Source organism: Haliaeetus albicilla, chromosome 23 (genome assembly GCF_947461875.1).
Source record: "Haliaeetus albicilla chromosome 23, bHalAlb1.1, whole genome shotgun sequence".
In the NCBI taxonomy this organism is placed as follows: Eukaryota; Metazoa; Chordata; class Aves; order Accipitriformes; family Accipitridae; genus Haliaeetus; species Haliaeetus albicilla.
The window spans coordinates 2,647,518-2,671,962 of record NC_091505.1 but is presented as its reverse complement, the minus strand read 5'-3'; the positions used below and the strand labels follow the sequence as shown (position 1 = coordinate 2,671,962).

The 24,445-nt window shown below is 37.6% G+C and overlaps 1 protein-coding gene across 5 annotated transcripts; it reads right to left on the bottom strand.

The window, feature by feature from the left end:
- Nucleotides 1-212: 212 nt before the first annotated feature.
- Nucleotides 213-22,582, bottom strand: CHIC1 (cysteine rich hydrophobic domain 1). 5 transcript variants are annotated; one of them, XR_011329442.1, is made up of 7 exons: nucleotides 22,388-22,582; nucleotides 15,168-15,222; nucleotides 8,215-8,370; nucleotides 5,557-5,613; nucleotides 5,261-5,320; nucleotides 3,055-3,133; nucleotides 213-2,419 (listed from the first exon to the last, which is right to left on the bottom strand). XR_011329442.1 is itself a non-coding variant. In XM_069810895.1 (6 exons), the coding sequence occupies exons 1-6, from the start codon at nucleotides 22,552-22,554 to the stop codon at nucleotides 2,408-2,410; spliced, it is 507 nt and encodes a 168-aa protein (XP_069666996.1). In that variant the 5' UTR covers nucleotides 22,555-22,582; the 3' UTR covers nucleotides 213-2,407. The 5 variants fall into 5 exon arrangements, 4 of the variants coding, with proteins under 4 accessions (XP_069666996.1, XP_069666995.1, XP_069666994.1 ...); XM_069810895.1 differs by lacking the exon at nucleotides 3,055-3,133; XM_069810894.1 differs by lacking the exon at nucleotides 213-2,419 and having other exon boundaries at nucleotides 2,502-3,133.
- Nucleotides 22,583-24,445: the final 1,863 nt, after the last annotated feature.

Genomic DNA, 24,445 nt, shown 5'->3' with positions numbered 1-24,445 from the left:
AGCCTTCCTAAGCTTTCCAAGTCTTGTTCTTTAAACCTGCCAAACCATACTTAAAAGTCCCAATACAAGCACCTGATCTGGCCGTACCAGGAAAGTGTCTCATTTAAAGAATACCCACCACTATTGCCATTCCATTCACAGCTGATCAGCACACTGCTACAGGGAGAGACGCAAAAGATTTTTTTTCTCCATAAACACTATTGCACTATTCAAAGGTTTTAATCTTTAAATTTAATTAAAGAAAAATGTCTCAAAGTGATTAAGCATGTCTGACTTCCAGCTTCTTTTAATGGCACAAGCTAGTGCAGTAAATTGTAGAAATCGAGCTCAGTTAGAATTTTATTTTAATTAAAAAAAAAAGTCTCAAGATGTGAGGTCCTATTAAAAAAGTGGCTGTTCACTTGTAAACAGAATAAAAATGTTAAGAACACAAAGTTTCATACAGCTTAAACAAAACCACTTTTCTTAAGCAGTACAAGTAATGTTACAACACCATAAGAACACCAAAAACAGAAAACAAAAAAGGCAGAAGAATCACATAACATTACTTACTAAAATGATAAATTATTTACATTGAGTATTAATAGCTTGACATTTTTATTGCTCCAATGGTAGTGTGTTGACAAGTGAATGTAGTAAAAACTGTCATAGTGGGACAATCATATACATATATTTATGGTTTTGCATATGGAGTTTTGTACCTATCAAGAAAAGCATAGGAACTTTTTTTTAATTTATCAAGACCACACCAGATTTAGCAAAAACGTTTCCTGTTTTAAAGTCACCCATCTACAACTAAATCCACACTTCCTAGACTTGTCTGTGCATGCCTTGGAACACTTTTTTTTTCTTCCTATGGTAAAACAACTTCACAGATGCAGGTGGGGAAACGGTAAGTAAGAGCTTTGATGGTCTGCCAGTATTCTTTAATACTTCAATACTCCTTAGATACAAAACTTACTAGATAGAAACCCAAATATTTCCTAGATAAAAACTAGAAAGGAAAGTTAGTGTCAACATCTTTATATGAAAAATTAAACATTGATTTGGTAGACAGTAACTGCTTTTAGATATCTGCTGCAAACTCACACTACTGATACTTACTAGTTCCCTTTTCTCCTCACTCTGCACAATGCTTTCTCTTTTGTTAGAACCAGTCAAGGCACTTTCTTTACCACTTCCACTACACTTTGCTAACATTAATCTCTGTTATATTGCTACAAATTCTTTCTCCAATTAACAAGTATCCTCCATAAACAGGTTTACCAATTAATGCTGACTTATTGTCAAAAATGACATTTTCAGTCTCGTGAGATACAATTACACCTGAATGTCTTTATATTAAAGCAAAGGATAGCCCAGGCAAAAAAGAACCTGTAGGCAGAGCAGAAGTGCACAGTTCAGAGCAGTACTTACAGCTGCCTTCATCTTTAAATGAGCTACAGAACCTGTGTCTTTCAGATGCAAATATAATACTGCTTGCTGGTTTTGCATTTTAATGCAAATTTATCTACTTATTAAAACATTACAGCTTACTGTAAATGGCAGTTTTGGCGCTCTCATTCTTTACTAGTTGCTTTATGGCCACATACTTAAATGTCTATTAAAACACAAAAAGAAGAGACCCTTTCATGGTTTGAAGACTATACAATTAACAATTAAGGACAAAGTAAAATGTATAGAATTTACATACTTAAAATGTAAACTTTAAAAACTAATTATTCAGTGCTTTAGTGCCCAGGAGAGACTCAGAGGCAGACAATCTGCTGCGGCAGAGCAGCCTGTGGCACTGGACGTGGCCAGGCCTGCAGGAAGGGGACAAAGGGATGAGGGTGGGAAAGCAAAAGCCACGATCTTGTTTTGTTCTGCCTTGGATCTCTGGTCATATCGCAGCACGGGGTGGCCAGGGAACAGCCCAGAGGGACTAGGGGCTCCTGTAGCTCAGGGTATTCTCTCAGTTTGGCACAGCATTTCACAGAAACAAGACAAATCAGTTTCAGAAATTTTCAACTGAATACGATGAAGTCAGCACAGACTGAAGAGGATTTCTTTTAGCAGCGAGACTGAAGACTGCTCAGCATTCACTACTGGCAATTACTAGAGCTCTCATTCAGCTTGCCTGTTCTCTCAGTTGGAAAAGAACATTTGAAAATATAGTCACATAAAGAAGAAAATAAGAACCTGCTGAGATTTCTTGAGTTTCTTACACACACACATAAAAAAAGAAAATTACTAACAAAGTTCTGGCATAACAGTAAGAAACTTCCATTGTTCCGTTCATTAAGCCAAGTTCCCTTCATTTACTCCAGAAACTGATTTGTAAGGGAAATACATAGAATTGGATGTGCTATTTCAGTTTTGGTTTACACTGCATTTTTCTGCCAATAAGTATTTTCTCTGCTTCCAGTTAACACTCATCCTAAAAAAAAAAATAAATAAATTGGAGAGAACACTTTGCTTGGTTCTGCAATAGAAATCTGAGTTGCAAGGTGTAGCTAATGTTAAATTCAAACACAGTAGGTTTTTATTCATTTTGTTACAAATGTAACTACAGTTAGTTGTCACCAATCTACCAGTCAAATGAAACCTCTGCACTAAGTATATGGATTTCAGAATCTGAAGCATCAGTCTGTGATTGGAAACTACTGTAAGCACTGGAGTCTGACACTCCTCAGCTGTACAGTAAGAATAGCACAAAATTTGATTCGAAGTAACAACTTGGATAAAACTGGCCTTCTGTAAACACTGCGTACAAGAAAACTGGCCTACTATGGTTATTAGAATGCAATGGTCTTACAAATACTGTATTTTCAGACAATATTGCATACTGAAAAGATGCAAATACATTCAGAGGAAATCCCAAGTCACCTTGAAACTAAAAAGCAACTTGGAATGATGTCACAAGGAGTCAAGTTGCTGTAAAGAAATGCCTGGACACTTACGATGATATTCATCGCAACTTGCAGATACTCAAGTCATCTGCTGTTTTTTTCTCTGATTTCTTATTTCTAGTTAGGAAGGGGAGGGAACTTGCATCAGTTTTCATTTGCTTACTATTATCAAGTGGTCTTGCTTCGGCCAGCCATTACAGGAAGTTTTTCTACAATTACTTCCCTTCCTGAGATCGGGCAAACTGGGAAGAATCCAAAAATACTTGTGAATTCCACAAGGCATTTGTGACTCTTCAGACTGTACCTGAACACCAAAATATATGCATGGACCCTTTCAACTGGTCCACTTCCTCCCATCAGCATATTTTGAAACACTACTCTGATTTAGATAAAATTTATTTCCACTGGAAAGGATGCCATGTCACTTAACTGTTAAAATGTTGAAGTACTATCACACTACAAAAACACTGAAAGTGTTACTTCAGCTTTGATTTGGCTGTTCCAAATTTTTCTCCTTAGTAATGAAGGTCTCACAATTATGAAACATTTTTTGCCTTACTTAAAAACAAAACTTGGCATCCATATATTCCTAACTTAGAAAGAGGCTTTGGGATATTTGGCAGCTGCCATCTACCCCACAAATGCAACTTTTCCAAAGGTGAACAGTATTTAAACTTCCTATTTCAGGTGCTACAAACACCACCTGAAATACTTAAAAAAAAAAAAAAAAAGACGACAGAAATGCTATGCATTTTTCATCCATTTACTAAAGAAAGTGCAACTGAGCCCTACACATTTGATAGTATGTACAAACTTATTATGGCTTTACCATAAAAACAGCATGTGGATGGGTCTATACAATCAGAGGGATACTAGCAAATGTAACAAATAAAACGATGTCAGACTGTTGGCAATAGAATAAGAGCTATATTACATTCTGTAAACCTTGGCATACCACACTTTACATTATGCAAAGAGTCAATATTTACAAATCCATAGTGGGTAAAATAATTAACCCCCTAATGTAAATGATGATTTTGCAAAGTGCAGGACAAAACCAGTGCTGTTGATTGCAAGTCCTATGCAAGCAAGTTATACTAAAATCATTACTACTAGACGCTTACCTGGACATTTCTACTGAGGGTTTATAGGATTGCGACATTTAGAATGAAATATAGTATGACATGGCATTAGGATGCATGTTTGAGGACAGCAAATATAGAAATTAATAAGGCAGCATGCTCAGAACAAGTTTAAGCAGCACTGATGTTAGATCCCTAGTGGCAACTATATCAGTTATTGTTAATGTTAAAAATTCAGAGTGCAACATAGAAGCCTCATTTAACATAAAAAAATGTGCAAATTGTTTTCTTCTTAATGAAAAAAAGTAACATAGCAAGGAAGATACTCTACTGAAGAACATTTTTAAGTCACAGCAAAGTAGACCATCTTCTTTCCAAAATCATCTACAAGGCACTAAGGGTAGAAAATGACAGGTAACATGAAAGACCAAATGCTGTTCCTCAGTCAGGTCGAAATATGGGATATTTTGGTAAGAACTCTATTAATATTACCTGTTGAAGAAGGGAAAAAGACAAGAACAGAACACAGTAACCAAAAAGTTCAGACCTTCAGCACAATTTCCATGCAATGTTAGCTAGTACATAAGACTAAACATATCTGAGATACTCTATACGGAGGGAATGTTTCCCAGAATAACAAAGCAGAGATTTCAGTCATTTTGAAACACAAGGCTTCTGGACACTTCACTTTTTCAGGGGTGACTATCTCTTTTCTTCAAGCCTACACAATCTTCACAGCTATACATGAAAGTGTATGGGGAATAGTAGGACCACAGAAATATTTTGAATTCTGCTTTCCTAAATGGACTGTCTTGGTTAAAACTTTATGAAATTCAGAGCTAGCAAAAAGAAAAAAAAATCCAGACAAAAACCATACTACTATAAAAATGCAATATTTCTGCACAAAGAATTTGAATCAAAGCAATTATGAATACCAATGGAAAAGGTGGGTAAGCGTTAAACAACTATGGCCTGGTGTGGGAATCACACCAATGCACAAAGTCACAGTGGATCTCCCTCATTACAAATTAGAGATCAAAGCAAGTGTATCTGCAGTGCAAATGTAGGATTGTTATGAAAAGAAGACATGTTTAATGGTGACAATTTCCAAGTCTCAATACCTGCCATGGCTGCTCCTGTTAAAAGTGGCCTTCATGGGTGTATGTCAAACACAACTGCATGTTTTTCTGAGAGATTTTTTTGGATAGGTGACAGTCTAGTAAGTTAAGGATTTTCTCTATAAAATCATAGGTATGCTGAATACCAAATAAGTAACAGAATACTTACATATTCCATCATATTGCTAGTTTCGCATTTCCTTTTACTCAGCTTCCAGTGCAAACCAAGCTAAGAAAGTAATTATCAAAGGATTAATGCATACCACAGCATTGTTTTGATGAGTAAGATAACAAGCATTAGCAATATCAAATTATTAGGATCTGGAACACTTCAGATACAGGTTTAAGATCAGTATAAAGTATGGAATTATAACAAGACTGTAAAATTCCTACATGCCAATTACGCAAAAAAAAAAATTTACTATTCTTAAAGCTGAAAAAACCAAGCACTCTAACTTTTCTTACCTTATGATACAGTCTGTTATTTTCCCATTCTAATAACTTCTGAATTGATCTTCTAGTCTAAAAAGTAAGTCAAAACTGTATTATAAAAGGTTTAGTAGCCAGCCTCAACCAGAAGAATCTTACTATTGCATTTCTGGCTTAAGATTAATCTAAAATAAGCTAGTTTTATAAAAGTAGAACCAAGCAAAAGAGAAGTTATGAATGGAAGTCCTACCACTTCAACTCCCCACTCCTCAACATCAGATATTCTTCAGCAAAAAAACACCAATGTATATGTGTTTTTTGTTAACTTAGGACTGTAACTTTCCCAGAATTCATTTACTTAGTAAGAGATCCTTTTGAATGTAGTATTTTTACCGGCCATAGCCAAGCCAAAACAGAATCTCCCATGTTCTCTTGGCCAAATACTGCCCTCGCTACAGGTGGGCTACTGACAACACAATTAACATACATGTAATTTCCAGATTTTGCTAATGTAATTGTTATCTGAATCCTGAAAAAAATCTCAATGCTGCAGAACTCCAGCTCACAACAAACAGTGTCTGTATTTTCAACTCTTGGATACCAAAGTGCATATGACCTTCATATTCTGCTCTTTCCACAACTGTGGGAAAGGAGAAGATTTTTTTGAGTTTCAGTGATTTTTAAGGTCACAAAAATACCACTGTGATGATCTACTCCAGTTCCTACATGGTATGCCACAGAATTCCATCCACCAATTTCTTTGCTAAAGCTAATAATGGTAGGTGAGCTACACAATCTCATTAAAAAAAGATAGAATGCTATCCAATTATGAGTCAAAGACTTAATGGTGGAGAATCCACCACTTCTTTGTAATTTTTTCCAGGGACAAAGCTATCCTTGGAATTAAAAAGTACATATTGTTTCCTGTTTCAATAGTCTTAGTTTCATATTCCAACCTTTGGATCTCACAACGCCTTTTGTTGCTAGATGGGTGTATGGGGACTAGCTGGGCTGGAGTTAGTTTTCTTCGTAGCAGCTTGTATGGTGCTGTGTTTTAGATCTATGACTAAAATAGTGTTGATACCACATCAATGTTTTAGCTACTGCTGAACAGCATTGACCAAAGGGATATTCCATGACATGTAGCATCATGCTCAGCAATAAAACTGGGGGCTATTCTTTCCAAAGTAGCCCACTGCCCAAAGACAGGCTGCACATTGGTCTGCTGGTGGGAGGTGGCGACCAATTTGCCTTTGCATCACTTGGGTCTTCTTCCCTTTTTCTCCTTCACTTATTCAACTGTCTTTATCTGAACACATGAGTTTTTCTTACTTGTGTTCTCCTGATTCTCTCCTCGATCCTGCTTGGGGGCAGGGGGGAAGGGGCTGAGTAAGCAAGTGGCTGGTGGGTGTTTAGTTGCTGGCCAGGTTCAACCCACCACAATAGAAATTTAAGAACCATCTCATACTTGTGATCAAATCGCTCCAATATATAGACACACACATACCCACAGAAGTTAACATGATCCTCCCTACTCCTACTTGGTACATATTTTTTGTACCCTTGAGAATTACATTAATGCTACAACATCACATGGGCATCTACTTAGATTTTCACTAGCACAAGAATATTAAATATGGTTTTAAAACTGCAAATATTCCACCAGTATACCTCAAGCCTATTCCTCTGCAATAACAATGTTTATAAAGGCAGATAAAATGAGCTAAAACAAATCCTTTAACTTTTTTGTGATATAGGCTTCAGCAATCAGCAGTTAACAAGTTAACATATTATGCCTTTAGTGCATTTTGGTTTTTTTTAACCAAAAACGCGATACCAGTCAACGCAACTGGGGGTTTTTTTGAGCAAGTTGGAAAGTTTGGCAAAATGATACTGTTTTATTTTCTCTGAAAAGCAATGCCTATTCCTTGTTTTTGCTTTCAGATTGTTTTATTAAAGATCATAAACTTTCAAAAGCCAGAAGTATTACTTTTTAACAGATTTTTTACTTAAGATCTTTTACTATAATTAAATTGACAAGCATGAGAGTTTTTTTCCCTAGTGCACCTACATACTATTTACATTTTTGGATAATAAGATTTTATGGCTACAAGTCTTACAAACTATGTAGCTGCAAAGAATATCATTATACTATATCTGTTTATGTATTTCCTAAACATTTACTGCTGTGATAAATCAATTCTAAATGTAAACCATAGAAGTAATTAGGATCATGTTTACTTGATATTGCTAAAGCTCTTTTCAGAATTATTACTTTGGACCTGATTACAAGAATTGTCAACTTTCTGTCGAAAGAAAATAAATACATAAATAAATAAATGGGAAGTCTTTAAACTTCCCAAATAGAAAACAAATTTTTGTTTGTTTCATTTAATTCAATTCTTAGACCTTTAGAAATCCTGGAAATTTAGGTTATCATATACTCCATCCTGTTCTTCGAACCGAGATGGGATTAGCTATTCCTAAAACTATTAATTCAATTGGTAATTTGGTATAATTTACTTCATTAACAAATATTTTTTCTACTTTCTAAGGAATGGAAAACAGAATAACCTTTTGAATGCAAGTGAGACAAAAAAGGGTTTTGAAATGGGGATGATACTATTAAACGTTAGTTAATGTTATCAGTAATTGCAAAATAAATAGAATCAGAAGAATGCAACATGTACTTACTCTTTTGTTAAGACAGACTACAGGCCACAGGCTACAGCCCAGTGTGCAGCAGCAGCACAGACAGCCACAAAGCAGCCATTTTACATTGACAGGGAGATTCTTTCTTAAACAGGCATTCACACGACTGATGCTGGTCTTGAATTCTTCTGGGGCAACCTGCAAAAGAAGTGCTGAACTTCAGTGGAAAGCCATTACAGGTGTATTTTCTCAATAACTGCCTGTACAGATTAAAATGTAAATGAACCATAATACCACTATACAACATGACCCCATCTTCTAAAACACTGGCCACTCAGTGAACATGAAAAAGTCACATTCCTGTAACAAATTCATTTATGGTGCATGCTTTGCAAAAACTTGCATTAAAAAGCTAAACATCACTTAGATGAACAGCCTCATCCTTATTTATTGCACCATTAATAAATCAATTGTCCTGATAATATAGTGGCCCCAAACAAAACTAGAAATTGGAGACAGCTGTGCAACATACACACTGGCTATGGTGACCAAAAAAAAAAGAAAAAAGTAGGAATGACAAATATCTGGTTTCCAAGGGAATGTGGGGCAGCTTTGTAGTAAAAACACCTGTGTGTCACATAGAAAAAGGGATAATATTGTCCAAATTCATTTCATACCAGTGCAAGTCTACACTGTGCGTGGGTGAAGGTGGACCTCTGTCCACGGATAAATTCCTGAAGTGGTCCATATTGACATGAGGCCACAACTTTACTTGTGGCCACTTCCTAAAATAGGGAAGGCTGGAGAGACATATACGGGATTATATTCAAGGCAAAGAAATGCATCTTGTACAGGGTTATGAATAAAGCCTAGCTGTTGAAAAACAACTTATTTAAATTAAGGAATATTCAGCAGAGCTTACTCAATATTTTCTACATATTGCCACTGCAGAGTCACAGTGGAAAACCACATTTTCTATGAGAAATAAGCTCCTTCCTCTGATAGCAGCATGTTTCTTACAAACAAGTGAGTGCACTTACCTATTTACATACCCCAAATCCCTCATCTCTCTACAGAATCTAAGTAACTTATACTTGACAAGTCAAATATGGATTTGTGGTATTGATTCCAAGATGGCACTCTTAACTGCAACACAATCCAGCATTTGAACGCACAAAGCAGCACAATCGGATCCAATTCCAATAGACTTGACCAGTCAGGCACAACAACTTAAAAAAAAAAAAAAAAAAAATCTTTCCTAACTACTTGTCATGTCGAAGAAAAAAAATCCCTAGAATTAGTCTGTATAAAAAGCTGTGCAACTACTACATGATTCTTCCAACCAAGCAAGCCCAACTCTGTTCATTTGATTCTGCAAACAGGGGCAACAACAACAAAAGCATTAATTTAATGACAAAGACTCCTTTCACCGAAGGAGCAAAACTATGGGACAGGAAATGGAGAGGACCTGATTCTGCTACCTCCGTCTATTCACAAGACCTAAATTCATTAAAACATTGCAGGAAAGGGAGTAAATAAATACAACATCTGTTTCCTGGCTATTCAGATCACCATGCAGTATAGAGTCAGAAGTCATCTGGGTTTGTACACAAGCCAGACCTACAGTTAGTAATATAAGAACATAATTTAACATTGTGATTATTTTATAGCAGGAATTAATAAGTACACAGAAAGTATTTCTTTTGCAATTATACAGGCACCCCCCTCCCCATATTAAATAGACTGTCTTATAATTTTTTTTACATATACAAACAGAGCAAGTAAGAAAATTTTCTTTAGACTGACTGGAACATCAACATTTAAATATATTTTACAACAGACACCTTAGTTTGGAGGAAAAAAAAAAAGAAAGAAAGAAAATGGCAAAAAGAAACAGATCCCACACATTGGGACATTTTCAATGAACAGAAAAAAAAAAAAATCACATTGTAACGTGGAAAACTAGCCTGTACTTGCATGTATCTGAAACAGGAGGTTTTACAGATCTCTTTGCCAACACTGGTTTCTTGTATTTAGGCTCTAACAAATATCAGATGCACGTGAGCAAGATCATTTCATCTTCAGTGTGGGAAAACGTTTTGTAGTAAAGTATAGTTGGGGTGGTTGTATGCAGTGTGGGTAACATTGTACAGCTTCTGCAGTCAGACACGCTTCAAAGTAAATTCAGATTATGTACATTAACAAATTAGCACTCTCAATTCTTAAGGAATTTACATGCTCCTAACATTTAGATATATACAAATGGCACTTTCTTTGAGAAGTCTTTTGAAATTTGTACATGTATCATTCTATCTGTTTATTTGAAAGATAAAAATAAGTAGGTTTTTTGCTTGAGCCCATTAGTACTTCTGCAATGAATCCCACTAAGAAAAGAGAATGTTTCCTTTTCTATTAGGCACAAAGTTTACCGGACCTTGACAACAATACACCCCAACCCCAAAATACAGCTGTAGAAAGCTACCAAAGACAATGGAATCGCACAGTCTAGAATTTACTTTACCATGAAGAAACCTTATCATCAGTGATAACATCCAACATGAGAAGTCAACCAGATTCTTAGATCACAGCTGGCAGAAAAATTTGGGACCTAATAAGAAAGCACTGGGATGGTGAGTTTCCATATTTCTGTGCTACTTTTAAGGGAGTCACTGTTCACATTTTGATGCTACTTTGTAAGAACAATGTTGAAGTACTCTCCTTCCTGTAGAGCATAGCACTGCAAATGGCTAAACTAGAAACCGACTTGGGATGCCACCAAGAAAATTTCTATTTCAGAAATTTTGGTATGATGTTTACCTTAACATAGTATTATAAAAGCTACTACCTGCTAATGCACCAAATGCTTTCATGTAAAAGTAAATCTCTTAGCTGCAACATAAGATGAAATTACCTAAGATGGTTTTGGCTAACCCAAACTATTGGATATATTTCTCCCTTTAGGAAATGTAATCACAGTAAGTATTTCTGTCAGTCAATTACACATCTTCATTTGAAACTAAAGGAACCGGTGACCAAGATAAGGCTCATTCTGTGGTAAATAAAAGCAAAACACAGTTTTGTTGCTCTCAGTTTACAGCTCAGTAACTGTTAAGCATTGTTACACAGTGACAAAGAACAAAATATCTCTAAATAAAATAACTGTTCTAATTTAATAATAAAATGGTATCCAAATGAAACAGTCACCAAAGAATTTTGTTGATTTTTCTGGCATAATTTTAAATCTTGCCTTTCTCACAGGTACAGATATTGAAAGGTTAATATGAAATGACTAATGAATTTCAAACAAACAGAGAATTAACAGCACCTCCTGCACAAAGCAAGCTCCCTAAGAAAGTCTAGTTTTAAGTAATTTTGGAAAGTCTGTTGGAGAGTTTCTGTCTGGGTCTTGAAAAGAATGAGATAAGTACATAGCTCCTGGCTGTGCAGTACACCTTGTAAAGTGACATTAGTTCCTTTTAGGTCTTTAAGGGAGGGGGAAAAAAAAACCCAAACCAACATAAAAGGAAAGGAGGGGGTGTCATAATATTTTACAACAGGATGCAAGAGAATCTACAAACACAGGAAGAGAGCAAGTAAAGCCCAGCAGGCCTGATCTTTCTCCTTCAATCATCGTGATCACAAACCCTATCAATCACATGTTGCATTGGGATCACAATACCACGACCACATTTTATGGCTTACATTTCCATGCATTGCACAGTAGTCTCTGTATAGGACCCTTGTTGTTTTAAGATCAGGGCAGGAAACTCCACTTTCTTCCTTAAGGTTCACTGCCTCCATCATTTTCTTGTCACCTGGAACAGTGTGTGCTATTTTGCCATATATCATGAAGAATATTTTGTTAAAAGCTTTTAAATGCTTGTTTTAAAATAATTAACCATCCTATAAAACTGTAGCCCACAGAATTTAAATTTAGCCAGAATTTAAATTTAGGCCAAAGTTCAATCACATTATTAAAAGTTAAATATCACCTCTGTATTAAGTGTAGTCAAATCTTTTCTCAAAAAATTCCGTTTAAAAGAATGCACTGTTTGAAAGCCTAGCTCAGTATTTATAAACCAGCTGAAGCTTGTATCTCATTCTGCAAGATGCGTATTAAGTCAATCTAGCTGAATTAGCTAGGCCCAACATCTGACCCACCTGGTATTTTCCTTTTCTTTATTGTTTTATTGCCCATGTTTTATCCTCAAATATACACATTTACCTCTCCCCAAAAAAGCAACAAACACATCTCAATTAAATATCTAAGATGTAATTACATGCATCTTAGGTCTAGGTTAATTTACAATAACTATCCAGACTCTGTAAAAACTGGGGGATGAGGAGGCAGGGGAGATGGATGAAGAAGGAGGGGTATTTCAGATTTTAAAAAAAGAAAATTAGCAGAAGGTTTACTATCATCATCATGTAGATGGGCAAACTGAGGGTCAGGAATCTTAAGTAAATTCCTAAGACTACACAGTGGCATAAAACCAAAAAGTTAGTGCTTCTTGGAGAAAGGTGTAGCTAGATAGTTTTTATCTATTTAGGGTTTTTATTATGCATTGGATAGATTTTCATCCTGTGCTTAAAAAGCTAGCACTCCATCTGTATTTATTAAAGAGAAAAACAACACCATAGAGAAGTCTATCAACCCCACCTAATGGCTTCATCTTTTACACTCCATTGATATTATTAGTATCAATTCACAATGGACAACAAAGCCATTAAACTTAGTATTACGCAGACATTATTAATAAAGTATGACATTGCCTTATACTAGCGGCGTACTAATGCAAGTTCATAGTAAACATTTTAATCACAGATTGTTAATATAAGCAGTCACTATGCTATTCATAAATTGTGACTCCATAAAAAGTAAAAATTTGTATTTTAAGAACAGTAAAAGATCTTAAAGTGGTGTATCAATTGACTACAAGGCTTATTATTGTGAATTATTTATCAGGGTATTTGAAGAAAACCTTCTTACTGGAAAAACCTGACTGATTTTTCATTTTCAATAGGGATAAACATGATTGACTGCCACAACCAGAGGAAGAAGCAGATTACTTATTTCTTGCAACTCATGAAAGCATTAAAAACCAAAAAACCCACAACTGTGGTTTTTAATGTCTTTCATGGCAGTGTGTGGCAGGCAGTAAGAAAAATGTGTTTACTATCTCATTTGATCAGTGTTTTCCCCTCACAAAAGGGAACTAATTTATTTTCAAGGTCTTCTTACTCAGAAAGCCCCTCAAATCCACATGAGAAAAAGATAACAGGATATCAAGATTCTCAACAGAAGCAGCATACCTATATAGAGCAAATCCCTGCTCATGTGACTTACATTGTCACTGATTAGATCTATAGAACAAGAAGGGTAAATGCCAAGTAGAACTTCCTTTTTCCTTTCTTTGCTAAATTAAGTCCAACCAGTCAACTGAACTTTAAATTAAACTTTTGTTCACTGTCTATTTAACAAGAGGAGGACAATCAAGTGGAAAATGTGGTAAGCATTGATGTTCATATTAAAAAGTGTAGGTTTGGGTGTTGTGTTTGTTTTGGTTTTTTAATACACACCAATGTATTTTAGAGAGACAGAAAGAGATGAAATTATATAATCAAGTTTTAACACTTCCTGCTAGGTATTTTCTGTAGGCTTATTTATAACAAACTACAACTTGACTAAAAGAACATAAAAATTGTTATTTCCAAAAAGTATTCTATGGCTTTTTGGTGATCAGAAAGAGCTTCACAGAAAAGAATAAACCTTAGACATGCAAGGTGGAGAAATGCAAATGGTGTTATCGCCAGCCCTCACATTAGACTGTGTGGAATCAGTAAGACTTTTCATTTTGAGCTCCACGAGATTCTGAAGCAAGGCCAGAGTTCCCAGGCTGTCTTTTAACAACCAAAAACTCCAAATAGCAACCTGCTTTTCAATTGTACTGCTGTCAAAAAAGCTGGACAAATTCAACACAACTATTTTATTCATTATACTCTGGGGTGAAAATGAAGGAGAAGAAACCCAGATGGATTTGGCAGAACCAGGAGATGCCATCCAGCTGCATTTTAGTGTATTGTTAATATGACTCAACAGCTACTGCAAGAGGCTGCAGAGATAGCATAGCTGTATGGTATGACATAGAGAAAGCAGTAAGAGCCAAATAAACTTTTTCCTCACAACTTCTGGAAAAGATACATAAGGGGGATATAAAATGAAGCAAAAGAAAAGCACCAGAGTGTGAAACAGCAGAAACAAACAAAAAAAACCCTAGGACAAAAAGAATTCAAAATTTTAAAATCTTTAAAAAAAAAAGAAAAAAAGAAAATAATTTAAAACCATAACCAAGAATTTTGCTACAAGTTTTCATTAATAGCTACAAATGAGTATTTATTAAACTTGCATTTAGTAAGATGACAGGACTCCAGAGAAAGCAAGAGACCCGTCACCACTAATTTTCAGACCTAAACAATTATTGTATTTCTGAAAATGTACTAAAAAGCTACTTGATCTGTAGATTTAACACTATAATGTTTTATTCCTTAAAGCTTCAGATAAAATAGATTCTATTCCAGAGATCTGTCTAAATATAAACTCAAGGCTTGACAAGACATTAAAAAGACAAGTCTAGTATTTGAAATAATTTAATTCACACAGGAGGTAGCACAAACTCCAGATATCTGTAAAGCAAGGTTAAGTGAGTCTTGCTTTCATGTAGATTGCCTGCATGAAAACAGTATGATACCATGTTGAGCTTTTCTGTGTTTAGAATGTCAATAATGATAGCAATCGCTGCATATCATTTTTTCTTCTTTCAAAGTACACTGTAGGGACTGGTCATCAACCAGCTAGTTCATACAGTTCAAACAGTCTCCAATGCAGTGCTGGCCTGCACTGCACTGTGGATTCATGAGCATGTTATTTGTAACACAGAAACCACTGGATGCACTGGATCTTTCCATTTAAAAGAACAGTTTAATCTCACACTTACCTTCCCTGTCAGAACAGAAGGAAATTCTGTATCAAACTTGTTGCTCAAGCCAAACCTTGAAAACAAAAGAGACAAACAAAATATATTCCACCTAACTTATTTTGTTTCCCTTAATTAAAAAATGTAATAGATTTTGTACTTAAAAAAAAACCTATTAATTTCTTTTGCCCTTACATTTACATTATTTCATGAGCTTTCAACCTAAATTTGTATAAGGTCTCGTGTATCATTCATAAGGCCATTTACAAGGCAGAGAAATATAGCTTGTTGCCTTACTTCAATACCTTGAAGTTGCTAAAAGCACAAAAATTCTTTTACGATTGGATGGCAGTAAGTTTCAATCTTTGCTTTCTTTAAGAAAAAAAACCTCCAGCTATTAAATTCCAGTTTTACTAGGTTCAATAATCCTTTTACTGCTATTTTTCTTACTCATGCAATTTATTCACATGCAACAGATAAAGCTAGTTATAAGGAACCCATTCATCATCATCTTAGAAATTTATAACCACATAGTTTTAAAAAATTGCTTTGGGCTGAGTTAAACTCTCTCATCCAAAACATGTAAGAGCCCCCACAAAGAACAGTTTTAAAACAACTATGCAAGAAAATGAAGCCTTAGGTATCACTGTGACTATTCTTCATTGAAGTGTTCTTGGTTTTGAGCAAGAGGTAAGTCTTCATTTTAACCAGCGAAACCTACAGGGAGCTAGACTTTGCTTGTAGACCTGTGTTACCACTAGTTCCAAAACTACTGAACCAACTGAAATTTCCAAAAAGCTAGTGTTGTAGATCAGCAGGACACCGACAATGCAGGCTGACTCGACTTTTTTATTATTATATTTAAAGCATGTAAGCAGGCAAGAAGTTAACTAAGCTCTGATGCTAAAGCTGCTAGCCTCTGCAGAACAAGAACTCTGATCTTCCATCCCCTCTACATTAACTGAAATCTTTAACCTTTACAATTCAGTAATTTAACAACCTTTACAAACTTAACATTAAGCTCTGTTCAAACATAAAGTTAAATATACTGTACATCAAGTTCACTGTCAGCTCTGCTAAACTACCTCCTGAGTATTTTTGTTCCAAAAAAAGAAAAAACCCCAAAGGATCTCAGCCAAGCACAAATACATTTGGTACTGTAATAGCCATTGTAGAAGCAAACTTTATGGAGAGACAGAATTTGCTTTGAGTCAAACTGACACCTGAAGTACTCCTTACTGGTCACTTGTACAAATACTAGTCTTGCTGAAATGTCATCAGTCCCCTATCATTATATAATACATACACGCTCATGTGCGCAGTGTAGTAACTCACATATCCAAACTTGGCAATGTAACTTGTTCATAAGTATACAAAAATGTAAAATAAACCTTAAAGAGGAGAGAAGCATAATAACTTGTGGAGTCTCTAGAAATCCAGTAAGCCAATTAAAATGTTTGTCAACAACACTGGTGAAGTCCAATCAAGTTCTTCAATGGCTAATATAAGTCAGAGATTTGACTCTTGTAAAGAGCAGCATATTAGAGCACTAGTTGTGTAAAACATTAAAAAAAAAAGTAGATCTTAATTGAAGTATTTCTCAACCTTTGTCTCTTAAGCTATTCTAAGCACTATAACAATGCCACCTATTTGTGTTTGTTTCATTCAACATACTTTCACAGGAAAGTTTCTAGATGTGAATGTGAGTGAACTGAACATCAGCACAGCATGAGCTACTGCATATTCAAGTGAACTGGAAAGCCATGCTGTTAAATTAATGCTACAAAAACAAAGAATAAAACCAGTAAGATTTTAGACAAGCACAAAGGTTACTAATAAAAGTGCATTTCCATTCTCTGTGAATGTAATCTGGCAAGTCAGCCTCCGCATTTTGTAGCTTGTCTTTTTAAACTGAAATCTTCCAAGTGTTATTATACTATATATTTATTTTTAAGGAGACATGAAGAGAAATGAGGTAGTCTTTTCAGTCTTTCCAAAATCCTCTAAAGACTAATGATATGAAGCACATACACAAGCTTGTTTAGAGGAATATGGACTTTTCTCCATATCAGCAATGAAACTACCTAAAATGATCACAAAGTTGTAGCAATGAGACAACATAATAAATTAACTACTGGAAAGTTCAGGCAATACTGCAGAATTATTTACTCTGCCCATATAACAGAGTAATTCCACTAAACCATGCCAAAGGTCCACCTAGCCCATAACACTGACTCTTGCAGTGGCCAGTAGCAGACACCTAGGAAACAGCAAAAAAAAAAAAAAAAAAAAAAAAAAAAAAAGCAAACGTGTACTAGCATTTCCCCAGAACACTCTTCTGACCTTCAACAATTCATAGTTCAAAAACTTCCTAAGCCATAGGTAGTGTCTTTTATCTCATTGGTCATACATATTCATTAAAATTCCTATTGCACCACCAATTTCCATAAAGAACAACATAAATTAGTGCTTTCTGATTTAGATCTATTAAGAATACAAGACCACAATGTATTTTATTACATTAAATTTGAAGGCTGATGTCATGAAACATATTTAAACCCCCAAACTTTTATCAGTTGCCAAAACATTCCATTGTTATAACACATCCAAGAAACCTCAGTTACAGAAATGCATCTCTTTTACACAGACACCTGCAAATGGCTAAAATAATATAAAGGGTTTTGACTATACTGAAAACAGGACTATGCTGCATTATAAAACTATGTTTAGTCAGCATTACTGATGGCCTTTAGCACAGTTTTACTAAAGCATCTCTACAAGTTTTACAGACTATCCTCATGATGATTTACCACACAGTTCAGAAACATTAAACTCCTATTAGACCAGGGAGCAGGGGGTGGAATTCAAGAACCAAATAAATTATTTTTAGAAATGTTAAAGCAGAATGTTGTATCGTTCTACAGCTTTGCGAGCAACTTTGTAAAAGTACTGAAGTGTTATTAGGGAAAAAAAAAGTTAAGATCTAAAGTCTTGATTAAGAGATAAGTAACTTCATTAGACCTTCTACAACAGACTAATGATCTAGCATGATTTGGCTTATGAAGTCTTCTAAAATTCAGTACATTTAAAAATCACTATGTAAAATAAATTCCAGTACCTGTCCTTTAAATCATTTAAAACATCAGTTGGTGGCGACTTATTTCTGGGCTAGTTCTCTGGCTCCTCAGTGAAAGCTGCCCAAAGTCTAACCTTTAGAAATTCAGGTAAGTCACCCATATTACTTCAGTTGCAATTTTCTCACTGGATGACATATATCTCTAAAAGCAAGGCACTGTTTCCTATAGGAAATAACACTGGAATAGAATTAGGATGACCTCACTTTCTAGTTCTTGTGTCTCTCTTTCCCTGTTTTAATGTATAGCATCATACAAGTCCCATTATCTCTTCTTCCCCCATCTGTAAAGCAGGGAGAACGCAACTTCTCACAGGGAGCTGTAATAAGATATATTCATAAATCCCTCAAATTCAAGACTGAAACAAACACCCTGAATCATCAGTTGAAACCCCACCTGCAACAGGTATCACATTATAAAATTCTTTCCCTTAGTCTACAAAGCATAGGGAAGTAACATTTCCTGTTCCCAGAACTGAAAGAGGAAGATTTTGAAAAACACCTTCTCGTATCTAGAAGAGATATACTTACAAGTGCTTACCTTTTTTTTCTTTTGACTTAAATAGCACTTCGTTCTTATTTATCCAGCTACTGTATTTATAGATAGTAATCAGTCTTACTAGACTACACAAGCTAAACCCGTTTAGTCAACTCTCTTACAATAGGCTCTCCAAACTCCTTTCAGCATGGCTCCTTTCCCCACACCTAATCCAGGTTAGGTTTAACCTAGATTGAACAGATGAACTCAAATCCTACATACTATTATTTATGAGGTATCATCTAAGCTTTGTCCAGCATTAAAGAATAAAGAAGACATTCATCAAGAGCCCTGAGCTGAAATCTCTTTGAACACTTAACATTTCTCTTCCTCGTCTAGGACCTTTTCCTATGAAGCCAACAGAACTACGAACACCCTTACCCGTGGATGATGTTTTGGAAAACTAAGTTCTTGGTAACTAGTAGAAGCCTGAGGTCATTTGCTATTTTAAACTCGTGGAATCTGCTATTTTAAATATGCAGAAGGTGGAGTAATATCAGACAATAATCAAATGTCATCTTATCACAACTGAGAGCACCTGGCTCTTCCCTGCCTTCCCTAATTGATGACAATATGCTTTTCATTAGCACCTGGATTGCGGACCCCTGGGGCACTCCTACAGAAAATTCAATGGAATAACAAATGTTAACTTGTATCCAAAACTAGGAGGTTTGCAGACTTAAGCAGGAATCACAAGCTGCATACTAAGGCAAGAATATGCTTAATGGCTATTTCATTACCTCATTACCATCCATCTACATGGACTTAATGATATGGAAAAATTACATTAGATAAATAAAAACTTATAACCAAGTTAAGAGTTTGTTTACTGCTCTGTTTTTGAAAGTTATTGCTCTTGCTTTGGTAGGCATATGACTCAGTCTTCACTAAAAATGTTTATGTTGAGATATTTGGATACACCAACCAGAGTCACACTGACTATGCAAGAAACAGCGAACAATGGGTTTATAACTCATTCAGATGGAATTTCACAAGCAAAGAGAAGGCATTTACTAGGTCCTAGCAATTTCTCTGTACTAAAATCCAAAAGCCTTCTGAAAACAATAAATATGACTGATGGTTAATTGTTTCAAAGTAAGAATCTTCTAGAGTGAAAGAGCATTGAACAAGATGAGCACAAATTTTGCTAACTGCTTTCACATATATTTTCTCTCTCTGAGTAAAATAAAACAAATACACTTTACATGATCACTCTTACCATGCAGAGGGGTAAAAGGGTTAGCAAAACAGTCAGTGGAAAAAGCAAGATCCTGCTAAAAACCCTCAGAAGATTCTTGGAATTTATATTTAGTACTGTTGGATACTGCAGTAGAACTCAGTTAGGGTCAGCAGCTCACTGACAAGGTCATAAGAATAAAAACTCTCATGCAAGAAACTAATACATAGTTTGAATCTACTAACATAGGAGTTTTATAAGAGGACTGCACATGAAAAGCTGGACCAGAAGATGACCCTGGAATTCGAGAATTATCCCTTCTCTATACACCAAAAGTATCCAAGAAGGCCAGTATCAGATGAGGAACAGAAGGCATCTGAAACAAAAATCCAAGGAAAACAATGGCTTTTTAAAAATAACTGGTTTTCTTTTCTTTTCTTCACCCTGTTTTTTTTTCATAGAGTGTCTGACTTGTCAGGACAGAAATTTTTATCAGCAATGTTCCAGACAGGTTCAGAAAACAAACACAAGTTTTACTCAATGATGTATCTCACTTCAGTAACTAGAGCATGCTGCTTCTGAAGCCAACTGATTTCAAAAGCAGCAGCATCTGTGTGATCAAAAAGTGACAGAATTTCAGAGCTGATACATACTAACCAGAAACTCTAGGAAGCAAAATATTTCCCATTTAATAAGGAGGTTAGGATTACATATTGTAGTGTCCAGAGTTTATCTGCATTTTATTGGTAACATCCACTGGTTTTGTTAATATAAGGTGATTTAAAAATATGTCATGAACTGATTAAAGCTGCCTTCTACCATTCAGGTAGTTAGACTTGTTACAGGAAGAAAGCTGGGAGGAGCAGAAAAAAGGAAAATAAAGCGGATGGGAATTCAGTTCAAGAAGTTACAAGGGCATGTATGCTAGCTCATGATTTCCGCATCACTTACAAGTATTGTTTTCTTTTGATGTAGACATCACTAGTTGACAGAGTTCTTGGGGATGCTCCTGCCCATCCCCAAAAGATGCTGGAGCCAAGAAGGAGCTTTAAGGAACATCACTAATACACAGAAAGCATCACAGCAGACAAAGCAAATAAGTGCGTAACATTTTTTCCAGTTTAGTGCTTAAAACCAGATAAATAATAAGATGGGTATGTGGTATTCTGATCATTTTGCTTGTGTTACACCCCTCCTTTAGTCAGGCCACATGTTATTTCGGGTCAGGACAGAAAGAAATGCCATCAACACAAGCAAGTACACTGCGGTGCAGCAGAGCAACTATCCACTGGCACTAGCTCGATGCAAACCTGATTTAGACTTACATGACGGACACAGAATCAAATCCAACATTAGTTCTCTTAGGATGAGAGCCTTCCCCACCCAGTGTTTTTGCTGCAGATAGCTAGATCACACTGCACCTATTTACAGAAAAAAATGTGCATTCTTTTATGCAATCCAAAGGCAGACTCAAAGCAACACAAGCTTGATGGATCTCTGCAATACAAAAATTTCAATACCTCCCTCCCTGCCATGAAAATGACTGCAACGACCAACAGCTTGTTATGGATGTACTTTGTTATATTAATCCCTCCACTTGCAGGAGTAGGCATATTAAGAAAATCCCTACGAGTAAACATTACATATAAGATCACACAGTTTGCTCATCTTCTGTTCCAACTGTTTAAGTGAGCAGCAAACATTCTGGCTCACATTGCCTTCTAATGATAAAAACACTTAGCCTAAACCAAACTCACGACTAAGTTTGGAGCAGATAAACTACAACACAGCCATGTACCTCCTCTGCAGTGCGGGGGGGGGGGGGGGGGGGAGCTCCATGGCTCAGCTGAGACAGAGAAGGGTCAGTGAAATCGTCTGAACAGACTGCTCATCCTCACACCGTGTAGCGTTTACTTTTTATCTAACAGATTGTTTGGAAAAAGAAGTATACCCAGGACTGTCAGGGCTGATTAGCTGCTGCTTTTGCACGGAACAGCCAGCTGAACTTCAGTTGTTCCTTCGTGACTTTGGGTTGCCTTAAGCTACTGGAAAACACGAAGTTTCCCGTTTTAACAGGTTAAAAGCAAAACTCCCCTCACAAACCAGGTGACGGGGGAGGGGGAGGGGGGCGGAGAGGGAGCAGGGCTGCAAGACCGCGGCAAGGCGGGCAGCTCGCCTCCGCGGGGGAAGAGGGGCTCGGGGCAAAAAGGAATGGGGCGCAGTCCTCCTCGTGTCCTTACCCCCTCCCGGCACCGCCAGCGGGCAGCCGTGTCCCCGGCAGCACGGTACCGCCGGCAGCACGGTGCTCCGGCCCGGCCGCCGCCTCCCCCGCCACACCACACCGGCCTGTCACGCTGCCTCCTGCCCGCCGCCAGCCCCCCCCTACTCCTTACACGGTGATGTGCCCGGCACCCCGTACCGCTACGGGATCCGGCGCATCGCGGGGCCGGGGCAGCTCCTGGCTCCGCACCACAGGTTCGGACTCCTCCTCCTCCTCTTCCTCCTCCTCCAGCTCATAGATAGTGTCGAAGTCCGCCATATTGGGGAGTAGTACGCTCATCTCAACCCCTCCCCCCCCCCCCCGCGCGGCCTCGCCGCGCGCCTGCGCACTGCGCACAGGAGGTGGGGGGGCGGAGCCCCGTGCGCTAGCGGCGGCGGGAGGCCGGCGCGCAAGCGCAGTGGAGCCCGGTAGGCGGCGTGTATGTGTGTGTGTGTGTGCGCGCGCGCCCGCGCGCGTGCCTGTGGCTGAGAGAGCGTTGAGGGGAGCGCGCCCCGCCGGGGGCGGAGGGCGAGCGGCGGGCTGCCTTCCTACCCGCCCAGCCCGCGGCGGGAGCGTCTGTTTTGAGGGGACGTGGGTATCCCCTGCAGACTGCCGCGGTCTCTCGGGTGGCGGTGCCCGCGGGGGAGGAGTTGATGCCGGCCCCGCTGACGGGAACCCGCCGCCACTGCCGCGCCGCAGGTGCGCGCGCCCCTTCCCGCCGAGCCCTCCGCCCCGCCCCCGGGGCGGTGGTCGCGAGCCGGCATGAGGGGGCTGCTGAGGGGAGGTGGGGGAGCGGGTACTCCTCTCGGTTTTACCCCTTTTCCAGGTGTATTTCTGTGGCGTTTTTAATAAAACTCAGCCCGGTAGAGGCCTTCCCCATGTCACTTCTCGGTTTTAGCCGCCTGCGGGCTTAGGTTTTACTCTGGACGCTCACCGCGGTGGCGGGGTTGTGGGCAGGGAGGGGCGCGAAGACTGAGGTGAAGGAAGAGGGGGTGGTTTTAACGACGAGGCCAGTGGTTGTTGAATTTTCCTGAAGCTTTACACGACTGTCTGGGGGTTGTTGGTCGGTTTGGAAATCCAGTTGAGTCCTGTGCGGGGTCATGGGGTGGTGAATGGGAAGAAAATCCACATAGGAGCCCCAAAATTGGGGAAGAAAAGCACGATAGGTTAGAGCAGAGGAATGCTGCCCACCCTCTGCTTCCCCCCCCGCCCCCCAAGTGCAATGAATGATTAGTGAGGTAAGTTTAAGCACTATGTTAGTCACCTACAAATGGAAGGTGAGCCAAAAAAGGATTGCTCTTCTTAATGGCAATAGAGGAATTGGAAATAAAATTATGAGAGAGTTTTTGGATGGGGTGTTGGCTTTGGGTTTTCGGGGGGTGAGGTGGGTGGGTGGGGGTGTTTGTTTTGTTTTATTGTTAGCGTAGCTACTATAAAGTGATGTGTTTGGTGTGGTGTATGGCCAAATCTGAATTCCTGACCCACAGCTACTGTAAGGAAGGGAGCTTATCTCCTAAAAGAGGAAGAATGGGTCTCCATCCCTGTCTGCTGTTCTTAATTGTCTTTGCTGTTTTTTCAGGACTTTCTAGACTGCAGCAAAATGCAGATGGCTTGATTGTGAAAATTTTTGCTGCTTCTGAAAGCAAAATTGTATGAACTACAGTTTTATCAGTGCCGCATACTCTTTACGTCAGCACGTTATCCACCTTATGTGGAGTTGCAGGTAAATCCCACTGTAATGACTTGAGAAAAAAATCATAACCGAGGGATGAGATATTGTTATAAAATGAAATTAAAATACATGTTCTATGTTTGTAAAATTTTTTGTTTGTTTAGTGATGAATATTGTCGATAAATTGCAGAGAAAGTAAGTCTGGGATGCTATATATCTCACTGTCATTGACCAAATATTAAAAAGATGTCCTATTTAGAAATGAAAGTGAATCAAAATTTAAAAAGTGAAAATAATTCTATAATTGAGGATCTAATATTTTTTCTAGTTATCTTCATTTGTATATACATGATTGCCATTTATAACCCATGGAAAAAAAGTCTTGAAACCACTGAAATAAATTTATATATGGAGTTGCTGGTAAGTTACTGGCCTTTATTTTATTCTCTGTTAAATTCAGGATGTCTGCTTTAACTGATGTGAAAGTCAAAATGATAAAACTTATAATCAGACCTGAGA

Coding starts and splice junctions, on each gene's coding strand:
- CHIC1 (XM_069810893.1), bottom strand. CDS start 22,554: ATGAGCGTACTACTCCCCAATATGGCGGACTTCGACACTATCTATGAG. Junction 8,371..15,167: donor CTTCTGTTCTGACAGGGAAG/GTAAGTGTGAGA, acceptor CTTCTTTTGCAG/GTTGCCCCAGAAGAATTCAA. Junction 5,614..8,214: donor TAGTCTGTCTTAACAAAAGA/GTAAGTACATGT, acceptor CTTACTTTTTAG/ACTAGAAGATCAATTCAGAA.